General features: G+C 34.8%; 1 protein-coding gene across 9 annotated transcripts in view; it reads left to right on the top strand.

Annotated features, from left to right (window-relative positions):
- Kansl1l (KAT8 regulatory NSL complex subunit 1 like) overlaps positions 1 to 14,852 on the top strand; it is an 86,864-nt gene that overhangs the window by 26,715 nt on the left and 45,297 nt on the right. For 5 of the 9 annotated variants that reach the window (XM_041631734.1, XM_041631733.1, XM_041631730.1 and 2 more), the window contains exons 3-5: positions 7,506 to 7,665; positions 13,223 to 13,420; positions 13,799 to 13,920. In XM_041631734.1, the coding sequence (XP_041487668.1) occupies positions 7,506 to 7,665; positions 13,223 to 13,420; positions 13,799 to 13,920 (480 nt within the window). The remainder of the gene's footprint in view (positions 1 to 7,505; positions 7,666 to 13,222; positions 13,421 to 13,798; positions 13,921 to 14,852) is intronic. The other 4 variants (XM_041631737.1, XM_041631735.1, XM_041631732.1 and 1 more) reach the window with 1 other exon arrangement.

Raw genomic sequence — 14,852 nt, 5'->3', positions numbered from 1 at the left:
CTGAACTACACAGTATGACTCTCAAAAACTCCCCAAAAGGAGCTGGAGAAGGTGGCTCAGAGGTTAAGAGCACTAGCTGCTCTTCCAGAAGTCTTGAGTTCAATTCCCAGCAACCACACGGTGGTTCACAACCATCTGTAATGAGATCTGGTGCCTCTTCTGGTGTATATATGTTAACGGAACATTGTATGCATAATAAATAAATGGATCTTAAAAAAAAAACAAAAAAGAATGGGGGTTTTCCTCAAAGTGTCCCTTTAAAAAAAAAAACCCAAAATAAAAATGATTAGATATTGAGAGAGGGACTGCATGTATGCTGTCTATTTGATTATCTTTGGCCTTCCATACAGCCATATACTCCTTTCTCTTACATAAAACATATCAGTTTTTCAAAGATGACAAACTAGGACCCTAGAGCGGAGTAGAGTATTCCTCTATTATGTACAGATGAGGTTCACTGTAATGTCATGAGCTACAAATTAATAGGCACATTTTGTATCTTTCTGCCCTTCTGTATCTTACATGATGCACTAAGGACAGGAAAGTCACAATAAAATTCATAGGAGGGCTGGGTAAATTGCTTGCTATGGAAACATGGAGATCTGAGTTTTGATCACCCACGGCACATGTGAGAATCTGTGTGGAGCATAGTTGTAATACCAGTGTTGGAAGATGGAGGCAAGGAGATTCTGGGATTCAGGGATAGCTGCCCACAGAGTGTAGTTAATTGGTGAACTCCAGTTCAACCAATGAGAAACCCTGTCCCCAAATCAGAAGAGCACTCTACAAAGATACCTAATATCTACCTCTGGCTTTCCCGGGTGCATCCAACATCATACACATAAAATTCGTTGGTTAAAAAGAAAAATGTGGATATGCATAATAGCTCCCAGTCTTTATAACATCAAGACTTGCAGTAGCAGTGAAGTAATGTCTTAAAGGGACACTAATTTTGCTTTGTGAGGTGACAGTCTTTTCCTTTGTTTCTGTAGCATCTAATTTTGCTATCCAGAAATGTATTGTTATATTTTTTTCTATGATTTTATAGTATACATTATTGGATGTTATATTACATTCATAACCAGGATCCCTAGTGTTAGTTTCTGTTAGTCTTGTGGTAGCTTTTGCTTTTTTTTGTTTCCATTTTTTTTTTTTTTATCTAGTAAGTTATATATGAAAATACCAAAGCCAGATTTCTCCTTTGCTGGTAGTTAAGCTTTGTTAATTTGCTATTTCTTGAAACCATCGATCTCATCATCAATTTATTGAGTTGTCTTATTGTCAGGTTTACTGTATACTTCGTGAAACAAGGCTTTAAAAAGCAAGATGAGTTTGGTGCAGTTAAATAAGTCAATAGTTTAATAACCACCCAAACAAAATTATTTTCTGGAGAAGGATCACATAGAACAAATAGTTTGATTATTTGCAACAATATTATCAAATATTACTAAAGAAATATAAAACATGCTAGACATCATTTAGAAACACTAAATTGATAATTTAACAATCTTTCAACATGAAATTTCAGGCCTAGCTATTTTCACTGATAAAATATTTTGAGATGATTTTGCAATAATCACAATTCTCTAAAACTCCTTGAGAGGATAAAGGAGAAAAAATTTACTTCCAGTTCTCTATGAGGCCAGTGTTAGCTTGATTATGACACTACACAAAAATGTAAGAAAGCAGCAGAAATATAGCCAACAAAACATCCAAAGTAAATATCAACTAGAATGTGGCACAATATTTTAATCATGACCACATATATTATGAAAGGAAGCAAAATGTCTTAACACTCAATTTAAATAAAAATATCAAAAGTAATTTGACAAAATTCAAACTCACTTAATAATAACAACATATCTATTACGTAGACCCTTTCTCAAGACAAAACAAAACCCATTCAGATTAGTTTTACATAAACAGATATAATTTAGGGCACCTCTCATTTGCCTATTTAACTATTTGTAGACTGGGAGTGAAGTTTTCTAATAAGGTAAGTTTTTTTTTTTAATAAGGTAAGTTCGATAAAGGAATTACACCAATAAGATAGCATGGTATTTGCACAGGCATGTTATTAAATCCTTTGGGAAGCAGAAGATGCACATGAAAAAATAATCTTCAACAGGTATTGGTCAGCAGACCCATGAACCCAATCTGATTTAGTTCCTATTTTGAAAGTAGTTACATTGGAATATAGCCACCCATGATGTATGGCCTATAGGTACTCTCATATTACAAAGGCAGAGCTGAATAGTTGGTCCACAAAGCCCAAAATATTTGTAACCTCTGATCTAAAGGAACCCAATTCCAGGGAAGAACACAATTTTTCTAGCTGAGCAAATACCAGTTGAGAAGGTTGACCTGGTTTATTTTTCTAGGACAAATCTTTCTTTTCCTTTACATAGTTATTTCTTATAACTAGGTATTCTTTTTTGATTTTTAGTCATCATTAATTTGCTCTATTAGTCAGGCAACAAAACGTGTTAAATGAAAGATTAAACATACATGTCTTTCTTTAGATTGTGGTAATAATACATCCAGTATTACCAAGACCTAAAAATGCAATACTGGAAATACTGGATGTATTACTAAGACCTAAAGATGTAGTACTGGAATACTGGAAAGTTCTTGCTTCAGTAACTACACTTCAAAGCCAAAACTAGACTGTATGTTCAAGTATTAATGTGGTGAAGAGCATCTGCTTTTGCAGAGGTCCTGGACTTGTTCCCACACCCACCTCTGTAAAGTCCAGTTCTAGGGGCTCCATGATCTTTCTGCATTCCTGTGGTGCTGGGCATGCATATGGTGTACATGTGTATATGCAGGCAAACTCCCCCGCATAAACAAAATTTTAAGATAAAACAACAACTCTGGAAATTGCAGCCAGAATTACTTAAATGTGTAATATTTCCATGAGCGAGTTAAGCGTTGACTATAAGCAAGCAAGTTTGGAAATTTAAAGCATAGACTAGCCTTTGGGAGACCTACTGGTTTCTCTCAGCCCAATTATGTCCACACATAGATGTGTTTCCCTTGCTATTAATTAGAGATGGGACTGCAACCAATGGTCACCAACCTAGTGGTCTGTGCGTCTTCTGAGATGCAGAGAGCCATTATTCTTAGAGGTTTAGCAGCCCAAACTTATATACTAGTTACATTGTACAGGTTCTCTGATCTATCATCTGCGTTCTTATTGGTTTACACATAACATTATATCATTTGTTATATTTGTTGCTTATTTAAACCATATTTTGACCTTAAATGCAACAGTTGTCATTCTTCAAAAAGCCAGCCATATCCTAATCTGTTACATGTTTACAACTTGATATTTTTAAGAAAATGTTTTCAAAGACAAGATCTCCTGAGTAAATTGGGAGCATGGGCATCTTGGAGTAGGGCTGAAGGGGGAGGGGAGAGGCAGGGAGGAGAGCAGAGAAAAATGTAGAGCTCAATAAAAATCAATAAAAAAAAATCTTGAAAATGGAAGAAAAGACGATGTTTTCAGCAAGGAAGCATGTTGGATGAAAAGGCTGGTTTACTCCCTTTCCATCTAGCGAACAGGCTTTTTAAATCATTCATAGTAAAGTGTAGGATCAGTTATCCATTGTAAACATTCATAGTAAAGTGTAGGATCAGTTATCCATTGTAAACATTCATAGTAAGTGTAGGATCAGTTATCCATTGTAAACATCCATCCACACACCATAAAGCTCCAACATGATTTTGTTCATTTAAATTTAATCTAGCATTGCATCAAATTAATTAATTTGATAGGATTTGTAAACATAATAATGTGTGACACTAACTTCAGTGACAGTAACTTGACCAGAAGTATAATATGTAGAAACAAAAACTTTTTTCTTTTTTATTTGATCATTTGTCATCAATTTCATAACCAAGTCAAACTGAATGTTAAGAAATTTTCTAACTGAAGCAAATGGAAGAATTTGAAAGAAGACCTGGATGGAGGTGGGTGGTCCTTGGACTTCCCACTGGGCAGGGAACCCTGATCGCTCTTTGGGCTGATGAGGGAGGGGGACTTGATTGGGGGAGGGGGAGAGAAATGGGAGGCGGTGGCGGGGAAGAGACAGAAATCTTTAATAAATAAATAAACGGAAAAAAACAAAGAAGACCTTTGCTTTCCTTCTGGTCTCTTCCATAGAAAGCTCCCATAATTCCATTATTTTTCAGTGACCTTTATATCTTATTTATCATCTCAGCTTCTCAGTCCAACCTATTTTCAGATTGTTTCCATTAGAACAGTTTATATTTAGTAACAAGTTAGGATCATAATCTCAGTGCTTGAGCACAGTAGACATGTAGTGTGGTTTATGCCTTGGGCTATTCCCCCACTATCTAGAATGGTTTTATAGCTATCCTGTCTACACCAGTGGATCTGAAGGTCCTCAGCTGTATAAAATGAGAGTCAGTTTGCTCATAGCCTGTTGTCAGTAGTAGTCACTTGACTCCAACTTAAGTACAAAAAAATACAGGGCTAGCACATGAGATATTTGGAGATAATTTGTACTCCAGTCAGTTGTATCTTTCTTCCTCCTTGTCATGTCTCACTGTAAGGTGTTGGTAGCCACATTGCTTGGGAAAATAATTTTGTTATTTTTAAGTAGCTTCTAATTTACCCTATGCCAAATTAATCTCACCTGTGCAAGTTGTGCATGGTGTGGCTCTGCCTTATGTTCCAGACTTAACGCCTGGCGCTTCATACTGCTAAATATCTATATTAAGTGAATTTTAAATAGACACTCTCCCTTTGTTCATATTTATGAAAGTCTGATTTTTAAAAAATGGACAAAGTTTGCAAAATTATAATATTGATTGTAAACTGAAAATGTAATAATGCCAAGAGAAACTGCTGTATATGTTATTTTCAGTCATAGTATAGGCGATTAAAATATTTTAAAAGTAGCCTTTTAGAAATACTGATATAAAATTATATTTATTATGTTTATTAAGTACTCTGAATCTAACTTACAATACTTGCCTTGTTTATCTGACAGAAAATTGTTTTTACAATACGTTCTCTGGCTGAGTTTATATGAATATTCCATTATAACATTTATTATTACTGTTGTTGTTTTCAAAACAGAGTCTCACTATGTAGCTCTGGTTGTCCTGAAGCTCCTGTATAGACCAGGCTGCCCTTGAACTCACCGAGATCTGCCCGCCTCTGTCTCTTGAGTGCAGGCATTAAAGGCGTGCATTACAACACCTGGCCTTTTTGTTTTGGTTTCCATTATATATTTTCTAAACTTTAGCCTTTAGAGTAGTTTTGGGTTCACAGCAAAACTGAGTAAATATCATAACCCCTATATCCTCTCTGTTCTTACAAATTACTCAATCAACATTCATACCAATTACTGTCATTGCTGAACTTATATTGATATGCTTATTATCACTGTAATTATCATTATGGTTCATTGAGGGGCATATTCTATGATTTTGATAATACATAGTAGGTACTTATTTTGAAAAAATAAAGGTTCATATGTTTTTCTACTATGTAGTTATTATGTTCTATTTTGTAGTTATTAGCTCTGAGTTATACTTCCATATTTTTAGTGATACTTTTTCCTTGGTAATCCATATCAATTTTTGCTCCTTTCCATTCTTCCCCATTTTCATCCTCCCCCATGCCTTGTATGTTTCCATTTATTTATTTTTCTAGTTGATGCAGTTACAGTATTTTCATGAAGTAATTCGTTTGTAATCTAAATAAATTACAGATTCAAAGATTGCCCTTGTCAGAAGCTAGAAGAGTCTTCAGCTTTTTTTTTCAGAACGTATATAAAAGTAGAGCTCCTTATAAATCCTTTGTGTTCTCTGTACTGGAGAGCACAGTCACTAGAGTTTACCAAGATGTCTGTCTTAATAAACACCCAAAGACCCATGCATGTGAGATAATTATTTGAAATGTAAGTCTGGTCATGGTGGCATATGCCTTAGGTCCAGCATTTGGGAGGCAGAGACATATTTCTGTGCATTTGAGGTTAGTCTGGGTTACAAACCTTGTTCTAGGACAGCTAAGGCTATCTAGTGATGAAATACTATTAGAAAAAAAGGAAAGAAAGAAAAGCAAAAGAGAAGGAAATGTAGTAGAGAATTCATATTTTGTAAATTATTGTCAATGCCTGTAAGTATTGGGTAACCAAATATATTGCACCAAGTAAATATTACATAGTTAAGTACATTACAGTTTATTAAATGAATTTATTAAATGAAAATAGGTCAAAAGGATTGTTTAATACATGATATCCACTTTTACATGTAAGATTGTTTTTTTTTTAAATTTTTCTTTCATACATTACATTCCAACAGCAGCCTCCTCTCCCTCCTCTTCTCCCAACCTGCCCCCTCACTTCTCCCTCTGCCCCAGATCCACTCTTTTTCCTTTCAGAAAAGAGCAGAGCTCCTAGGAAGATCCACCGAACATGGCATAACACATTACAGTAAGACTAGGCACAAACTCTTATGTCAGGACTGGACAAGGCAACCTAGTAGGGGAAAAAGGGCCCCAAGAGCAGTTAAAAGAATTAGAAACACCCCCACCTCCACTGTTAGGAGTCCCACAAGGACACCAAGCTACACAACTATAACATATGTGCAGAGGACCTAGCTCAGACCTATACAGGATCCGTGATTATTGATTAGGTTTCTATGAGCCCTGTTTAATTGATTTTGTCAGACATATTCATCTACCCCTCTGGCTCCTACAATCCTTCCCTCCTTCCCCTTTTCTGCAGAGGTTCTCCACTCTAATGTTTGGCTGTGGGTCTCTGCATCTGCTCTCATCAGTGGGTGGATGAAGCCTCTCTGAAACTATTGCGTTAGACACTGATCCTATGAGTATAGGAGAATATCGTTAGGAATCCTTTCATTGATTTTTTTTTTCTTTTGGTCAGTCCTGTTTGGTTCATCCGAGGTCTCTGGCCCTGGTCCTCCAGGCAGTATTAGGCATGGGCTCTCTCTCATGGTGTGGGCCTCGAGTTGGACTAGTCATTAGTTGACCACTCCTACAAGTTCTGAGGCACTATTGTCCCAGCATATCTTGCAGGCAGCACAAATTGTAGATTGAAGGTTTTGTGGCTGGGTTGATGTCCCGGTCCCACCACTGGAAGCCTTGCCTGGTTACAGAAGATGGCCAGTTCAGACTCTGTATCCCCATTACAGAACAGATTTTATGGGATGTTGGAATTACCATTTTTGTTTCATTTTCCTTATTGGCTCAGCCCCGTGTAAACTGTTAGCATTAATAACATATTATATTATGGAGGGATTACCTTACTGTTAGGTGTGTAATATTGACTACAGCCAAGTACTTGTGTAGTAGAAAGGTAAGGACTCAAATTATCTACTTTGATAAGAAGTCAACCTGCCATCCCTGATGCAGTGTAGTTAGTTTGTAAAAGAAACAGGGTTTCATGCAAGTGGTCAGGGAAGTTATAAAGACTTTGAAGAGCTGACTGACTTTGTGCTTTGACTAACAGTGTTTGCTTTGTTCACAGTAACGCTAGTACTGAATGGAAGTGGCTTGTAGACAGAGCGCGAGTTGGCAGCCGATGGACTTGGCTTCAAGCTCAGATTTCAGAGCTAGAATACAAAATCCAGCAACTAACAGATATTCACAGGCATATTCGTGCCTCCAAGGTATTATTAGTACGGTTTTATTTTTGTTAAAATTGTTATGTGTATAATTTCTCAATTCTTCACACAAAGTGATTTTTCTTAAGTCTTCTAACAGCTAGTTTAAGATATTCATACATTAATTTCTTAAAACTGATGCTACTTTTGTAAAGCCTTTTTATATATTAAGATTATTTGATCATACTTTTTAACAATTAAGAACTGAGTTCTAGTTGATAAAAATAGTATACTTCTTTCCAAAAATGTTGTTATGATTATATATGTATATATATCACAACTTTCCATCTTATTCATTTTATTTGTACAGTTTTATAGTATTAAGTACTTTAATAATATTAGGCATCCATTTTCATAACTTTTCATCTTTTAAAACTGAAAATTGTATACCTTTTAAACAATGACTATCCAGTTTTTCTTCTCCTTAACTTAATAATCATGTTTGTTTATAAGTATATCATATATGTGGGAACATAATAGTACTTATCTTTTTATGACTGGTTTACTTTAAAGGCTACTGTCCTTCCAGTTTATGTACACTGTAGTATATTTAAATTTCTGTAATGAGCGTTCCCGCCCAGCTCCCTCACGGCTAACTTTACACCCGAAATAACAACACACAAATTGTATTCTTTTAAACACTGCTTGGCCCATTAGCTCTAGCCTCTTTCTGGCTAACTCTCACATCTTGATTAACCCATTTCTAATAATCTGTGTAGCACCACGAGGTGGTGGCTTGCTTACTGGGAAGGATCTTAACCTGTGTCCATCTTGGAGAGGAGAGCTATATCGACTCTCACTGCCTTCTTCCTCTCAGCATTCTGTTCAGTCTACTCCGCCTATCTAAATTCTGCCCTATCAGGCCAAGCAGTTTTCTCTATTAATTAACCAACGAAAGCAACAGATAGATAGATGACACTCCCACATCAAATTTCTTTCCTTTTCAAAAGCTGAATAGTTATGTATTTATAACATTTTGTTTATCGATTGAGCCAGTGAGGTTTAAGTTGTTTCACGTTTTAACTGTTGTATTCTGTGAATAGTGTAAAATCTAACTCTTCAAGGTGCTCTTTTCAGTGGAACATGATGTGTGCCTTTAATCCCAGCACTTGGGGAAGGGAGGCAAGTGAATTTCTTTGAGTTTAAGGTCTCCTTGCCTATGTAGTGAGTTCCAAGTTAGCCAGGGTTCCATAGTGAGAGCTTTTCCCAGAAACAAACAAACAAAAATACACAGTACTCCTTCAATTATTTTAGCTATACATATAGAAATGGAATTACAGGATTGTATTGTAATTCTATTTTTAATTTTTAATGAACTATATTATATAGTAGTTCTAATTACTACAAGTTGTGACCAACATTCTGTTGTTGTTGTTGTTTTTGCTTTTTTAATGATGATATTACATGTTGTAAGGTGATATCTCTTCAGTTGTGATTTATATTTACCTAATATTCATATCAATATTAATGATGTTGAAGTTATTTTTATGTTAACTGGTTATTTTTATATATTCTATGGAGAAATATACATCAAATCTTTTGTTATTTGCTTTGTTGTTGCTGAACTTTAGGGGTTCTCTATAGTCTAGATGATAATTGCTTCTCTAATATGCGATTTCTAAATCTTTTTCTACCATTTGTTTGTTGTCTTTCACTTTGTATATATTACTTTTATGAATTCTAATTTATCTATTCTATTTTTATTGGTGCCTTTGGTGTTACTATGTTTTCTTCAAGAGTTATGGTTTTAGGTCTTACATTGAGGTATTTGGGTCTATTTTGAGTTGACATTTGTGGCGTTAGATAGAGTTGAATTTCCATTCTTTTGTGTGTATATTTCCAGTTTCCCCAGGGTCAAATTAGTTGAAAAGATTTTGCTTTTTCTACTGGTTTTGACACTATTCTTAAAATCATTTGACAACATATGCAAATATTTTATTCTTTGCTCTATTTGTCTGTTTATGGTTAGGCTATTATTATACTATTTTGATTAGTCCAGTCACTTTAGAATCAAGGAGTGTAAGTCTTCCAGGTTTTGGTTTGTATTTTTATTTATCAAATGAAAATTCAACATGCCACATGAGACACAGTGAAAGCATGCACCAATTTTGCAATACTGCCAGCTGAGAATCCTTTCTCTTTTCCAGCATTTGATGTGGGTTACTTTGTTGGTCTTTGCCATTCTAGCTGGGATCATATGAAATCACAAAGTTGTTTTGATTTGCATTTTCCTAATTGCTAGGGATGATGAGCATTTTTAAAGATATTTCTCAGTCGTTCCCCACACCCCGCTTCTTTTGAGAACTCTCCATTCCAGTTCCAGGCCCATTTTTTGAATGAGTCATTTGTTTTGTTTTTGACTGTTTTTTGAGTTCTTTGTATGTTCTAGATACTAAAAGTCTGTCAGATGTGTAGGTGGTCAACATTCCTCCCCCGTTCTTTGGGCTTCCTTTTACCTGCTTGTTTTCTTTAGCTTTGCAGAAGGTTTTCACTTTTATTAAATTTCAGTGATTGTTGGCCTTAAGTCTTGAGGAAAATGGAGTGCTACTCAGGAAGTCCTTTCCTATACCTGCACCAAGCAGGCACTGCCTGTGTTTTCCTCTAGCAGTTTTAGTGCTTCAGGTTTAGTCTTTGATTCATTTGGAGTCAAGGTTTTGTGCAAGGTGATGGATAATGGGTCTAATTTCGTTCTTCTACAATATGGACAACCAATTTTTCTCAGTACCATTTGTTGAAGATGCTTTCTTTTTTCCAGCCTATGTTTTTGGCCTCTTTGTCAAATATTAAGTGCCCAAAGTTAGATATGCTCATGTTTTAGACCTCTGATTTTGTTTCATTGGCTCACATGTCTGTTTTGTGCTAATGTATTGTTTTTATTACTCTGTAATATATCTTAAAATCTGAAATTTTAATCTGCCGAGCATTGTTCTTTTTGTTCAGAATTTTTTGGCTATACATGGTTCTCTGTGGTTCCATACGAAGTGTAGAATACTGTTCTTGTTCTGTTTCTGTGAGGAATGGATAGGGATTTTGATTTGGAGTGCACTGAATTTGTAAATATATTTTTGCAGAATTGTCATTTTTCACAATGTTCATGCTAACAACCCATGAGCAATAGTGTCTCTCCATTTTCTAATGTCTGTCTCTTTTTTGCATAAATTTAAAGTTTTCATTATAGATTTCCCTCATTTCCTTGGCTTGGTTTATTCCTAGATATTCTCTGAACCTATTGTAAGTGGGAGTGTGTCCATGATCTCCCTCTCTGTGCATTTGCTTGTGTACAGAAAAGCTATTGATTTGTGCACATTGATACTGTTATGTTGCTTGAGTTTATCATTTCTAGAAGTTTTCTGATAGAATCTTTAGAATCTCCATACTATATCATCTGAAAAAGGGGACAGTTTTATTTCTTTCCATATTTGTATTGAAGAATGTGTTTTTAAATTTTTTCTTTTTATTTTGAACGTCTACTCATATATGACTTAATATATGGTCTTTTGGGGAAAATTTACAATGTATACTTAGGAATCTATATGCTGCTATTGTATAGTTCTATGTATAGCTGTTAAATCTAGTTCACTGTTTTAGATCCTCTGTTTATTTTATTCTTCAATAGTGAGTTATTATTGTGTAACTATTTCTTCACTTTTATTATGTTTTGCCTCCTCTATTTTGGTCAATTATTAGCTGTATAAATGTTTATAATTGTTATGTCTCTATTGACTGACATCAGTATTGCCACCCTGTTCTCTTTTGCTTGCTATTTGTGTGGTATGTTTTCCTATCAATTTCAGCTTATTATACCATTGGATTAAGTATTTCTTCTAGACAAGTTTACATTGATATGTTTTTATTTGTCTCTGTTGTTTTGTGACTTTTCATTGGAGGGTTTAATCCATTTAGAATCAAAGTAATTAATTACAAGAATCAATTTCCTTTTGACATCTTGCTGTTTGTTTTCTGTATGTTGTATGACTTTCTTGTGACTCATTTCTTGTATTACTGTCCTCTTTTTGTTCGTTTTATTTTGTATTTATTTTATTTTGGGGCAAAATTTCACTATGAAGTGGTAGCTGGCCAGGAAGTTGAAATGGAGATCAGGTGACCTTGAATTTACATACATTCTCCTACTTCTCCTCCCAAGTGCTGGGGTTAAGGACTTGTAATACCATGCCTGGATTTACTAATTTTTTGGTGTTGAAAGTCCTTCTAGTTTTCTTTTGTGTATATACTATAGTTATTTTATTTGTGGTTACTACTTAAGATTGCTTCTAACTTTACAAAACTTTACCATTCTAATTTGAATTTATAACAGTACAACTTCAACAACATATAGAATTCTCTTCCTTTCTTTATAACAAAATTTCACTTTTGTCTTTTATGACATAAAACATAAATTAATAATTCTTTTAAATATACTAATCTCTTAAATACTAATAGAAGACAAAGGTGAAATCACAAACCACTGTTTCAGTATTGCTATATTTTATAATTCTCATGTATTAACTTATATGAGCTTTTTATTTCCAACTTTTTCTCAAAAATCTCAATTATCAAGCTGAATTCTTTCTTCTGTTTTATTGATTTTCTCCTATGTGTTATTCTCTTTTCTCCTCAGGTCATAGATTGGTTTCCTTACTTCATTTATCTGTTTGAGTCATCTTTGAGGTCATTGATCATTTTTTTTTTTTTTTGCTAGTAAACTTTTGAGGTCTTTATCTGGGCTTTAGTATGTTTTAATTTAGTAATTATTGTTCTTTAGAGTTGTTATAGTGGGCTTTTGGTTTTGTGTATTTCTACATTCACTCTTGGTTTGGGTATCTTTTCTAGGTTGGGAGAAATCCTTTTAGTTATTTGCATATTCCTGTGCACTCAATCCCCAGTTCTACTTTTTGTTGTGTCCCTTTCCCCGTTCTCTCTGCAGGTTGGCAGGTGAGACTGTGTTTCCTTATTCTTTCTTCTTTTTGGTCTATTATTTGTTTCTCTGTAATTTTCAAGTACCCCATCACTTTTTTGCACATATCCAAACTCTCTTTCCCCTTTTCTCTTTGCATCAAGGCTTGCTTTGTTTCTCTCCTTCTCCTCTCCTCTCCTCTCCTCCCCTCCCTCCTTTTCTCTTCCCTCCCCTTCCTCTCTTTCTCTTTCTTCTTGTCACTTCTTCTTAACTATGGCACATTTATATGGAGACAGTTTCCAGTCCATCGTCTTACTCTAGTGGTCCAATCACATAGGATTTAAAAAAGGTTGGTATTTTTAAAATAATTTTTTAATTGTGTGTGTGTATATGTGTGTGTTTGTGTATGCATTCATGTGCGCATGCTCTCATCTGCCAGAAGAGTATGTTGGATTCTCTGGAGCTGGAGTTGTAGGTGATTGTAGACTGCTGGACATAGGTGCTGGGATCCAAATTCAGTTGCTCTAAAAGTACATTCTCTTCACTGCTGAGCTATCTCTCACCTCCAATCAGTTTTTTAAGAGAGATAAACTGTATTTTCAATTTTAAATCTATGTTTTCCATGAGGACAATAGGATGTGATCACTTTTATTGCTTTTTACCCCCTAGGGGATAGTGATCTTAGAAGAATGTCAGCTGCCAAAAGACATTTTGAAAAAACAGATACAATTTTCCAATCAAGCGGCTTCATTAAACACTTCAGCGAATTCTCAGATTCCCCAAAGGAGCGAAGAGACCTCGCCAGAGCAGGACTTTGAGATGTCACCCAGCAGCCCCACGCTGCTGCTTCGAAACATAGAAAAACAGGTGAGCTTCTTAAACTATTTGATAGGGTTTAGATATCAAATATCTTCCAAAAGTCACATTAGTCTCTAGCTTATTGTATTTTAGTCTCTAGCTCATAGACCCAATCCTTGAAAGTTGATTGAATCATGACGGTTCTGACCAGATCAACCAAGTGGTAGATATGTAATTTGTTAGAAGTTATAAGGTGGGGTCTTGTTGGAAAAAGCTGGCCATTATGAACAGATTTTTTAAAAAAACAACAGTATGGCTTCATTTTCAAGGATGATTCAGTATATGCAAGTCAGTAAATATAATACAGTATATAAGTATACTTTTGGAGAGAAATTCAGGATCTTCATGATGCTTAACTGTACTGAAGTGTTAACTGTTTCTTTGTAGAGTGCACAGTTGACTGAAATCATTAACAGTTTGATTGCCCCTCTCAACTTGTCTCCAACTTCCTCACCCCTCTCCTCCAAATCCTGCAGCCACAAATGTCTGGCTAATGGCATTTCAAAGAGGTAGGTATTACTTGAAGAGTTTGACTTCTAAATTTGGCTTATTTTATTTTAATTTTATAGCCATTTTTAGGATTACAATACTACAATCATAGATATGGGTACAGTTTTAGATATAAATAAGTACATAGGATTAATATAGTTACCCATGAGGAATTTTTAGGAATTTTAATGCTTCTAAAAATCATACTAGTGATAATATTCACTATGGAAGTATTACCTTAATACTGTGACTTCCATTTTGTACATTCTTCATTCTTGATCTTCAGTTTACTGTAACTTAAAAAAGACCCTAGATATAGTTAGACACAGACGATGGGCACATAACACCATAATTTTACATTAATTTTTATATTAATAATCATATTATTAGTTATTTTAGGAACCTTCTAATATATCAAAAATAAAATATATATCCAGATAAAAATCATACTAAGTATTAATATTAATGGAATGGCTATCCCACTCTTGAATGATATTAGTGAATAGAAACTAAATCTTTTTTTTTTTTAAATATTTATTGATTTATTATGTATACAATATTCTTTCTGCATTGTGCCTGAAGGCCAGAAGAGGGCACCAGACCTCATTACAGATGGTTGTGAGCCACCATGTGGTTGCTGGAAATTGAACTCAGGACCTTTGGAAGAGCAGGCAATGCTCTTAACCTCTGAGCCATCTCTCCAGCCCCTTAGGTCAATTTTTATAAGTATCTTAATAACTTTTTCTCATACTGTCTTTAAACTCACTGTTAATTATTTTCTGGGGAAATTTTTTGTGCATTTGTTATTATTCATTGATTTCTAACCCTCATTTACTAATTAAGGGAACTGTCTACCCGAAAGTCGTAAGGTTGGATTTAATTTTTTAGGTTTATTAATCCTAGCACTAAGACCTGAGAAGAGTCACTGAGAACCAAAAAAAGTATATTTAAA

Source organism: Microtus oregoni, unplaced genomic scaffold (genome assembly GCF_018167655.1).
Source record: "Microtus oregoni isolate MIOR12 unplaced genomic scaffold, Mior012 000038F_ref0000394, whole genome shotgun sequence".
NCBI lineage: Eukaryota > Metazoa > Chordata > Mammalia > Rodentia > Cricetidae > Microtus > Microtus oregoni.
The sequence above is the reverse complement of the archived record's forward strand: the minus strand, read 5'-3'. Positions and strand labels throughout refer to the sequence as shown.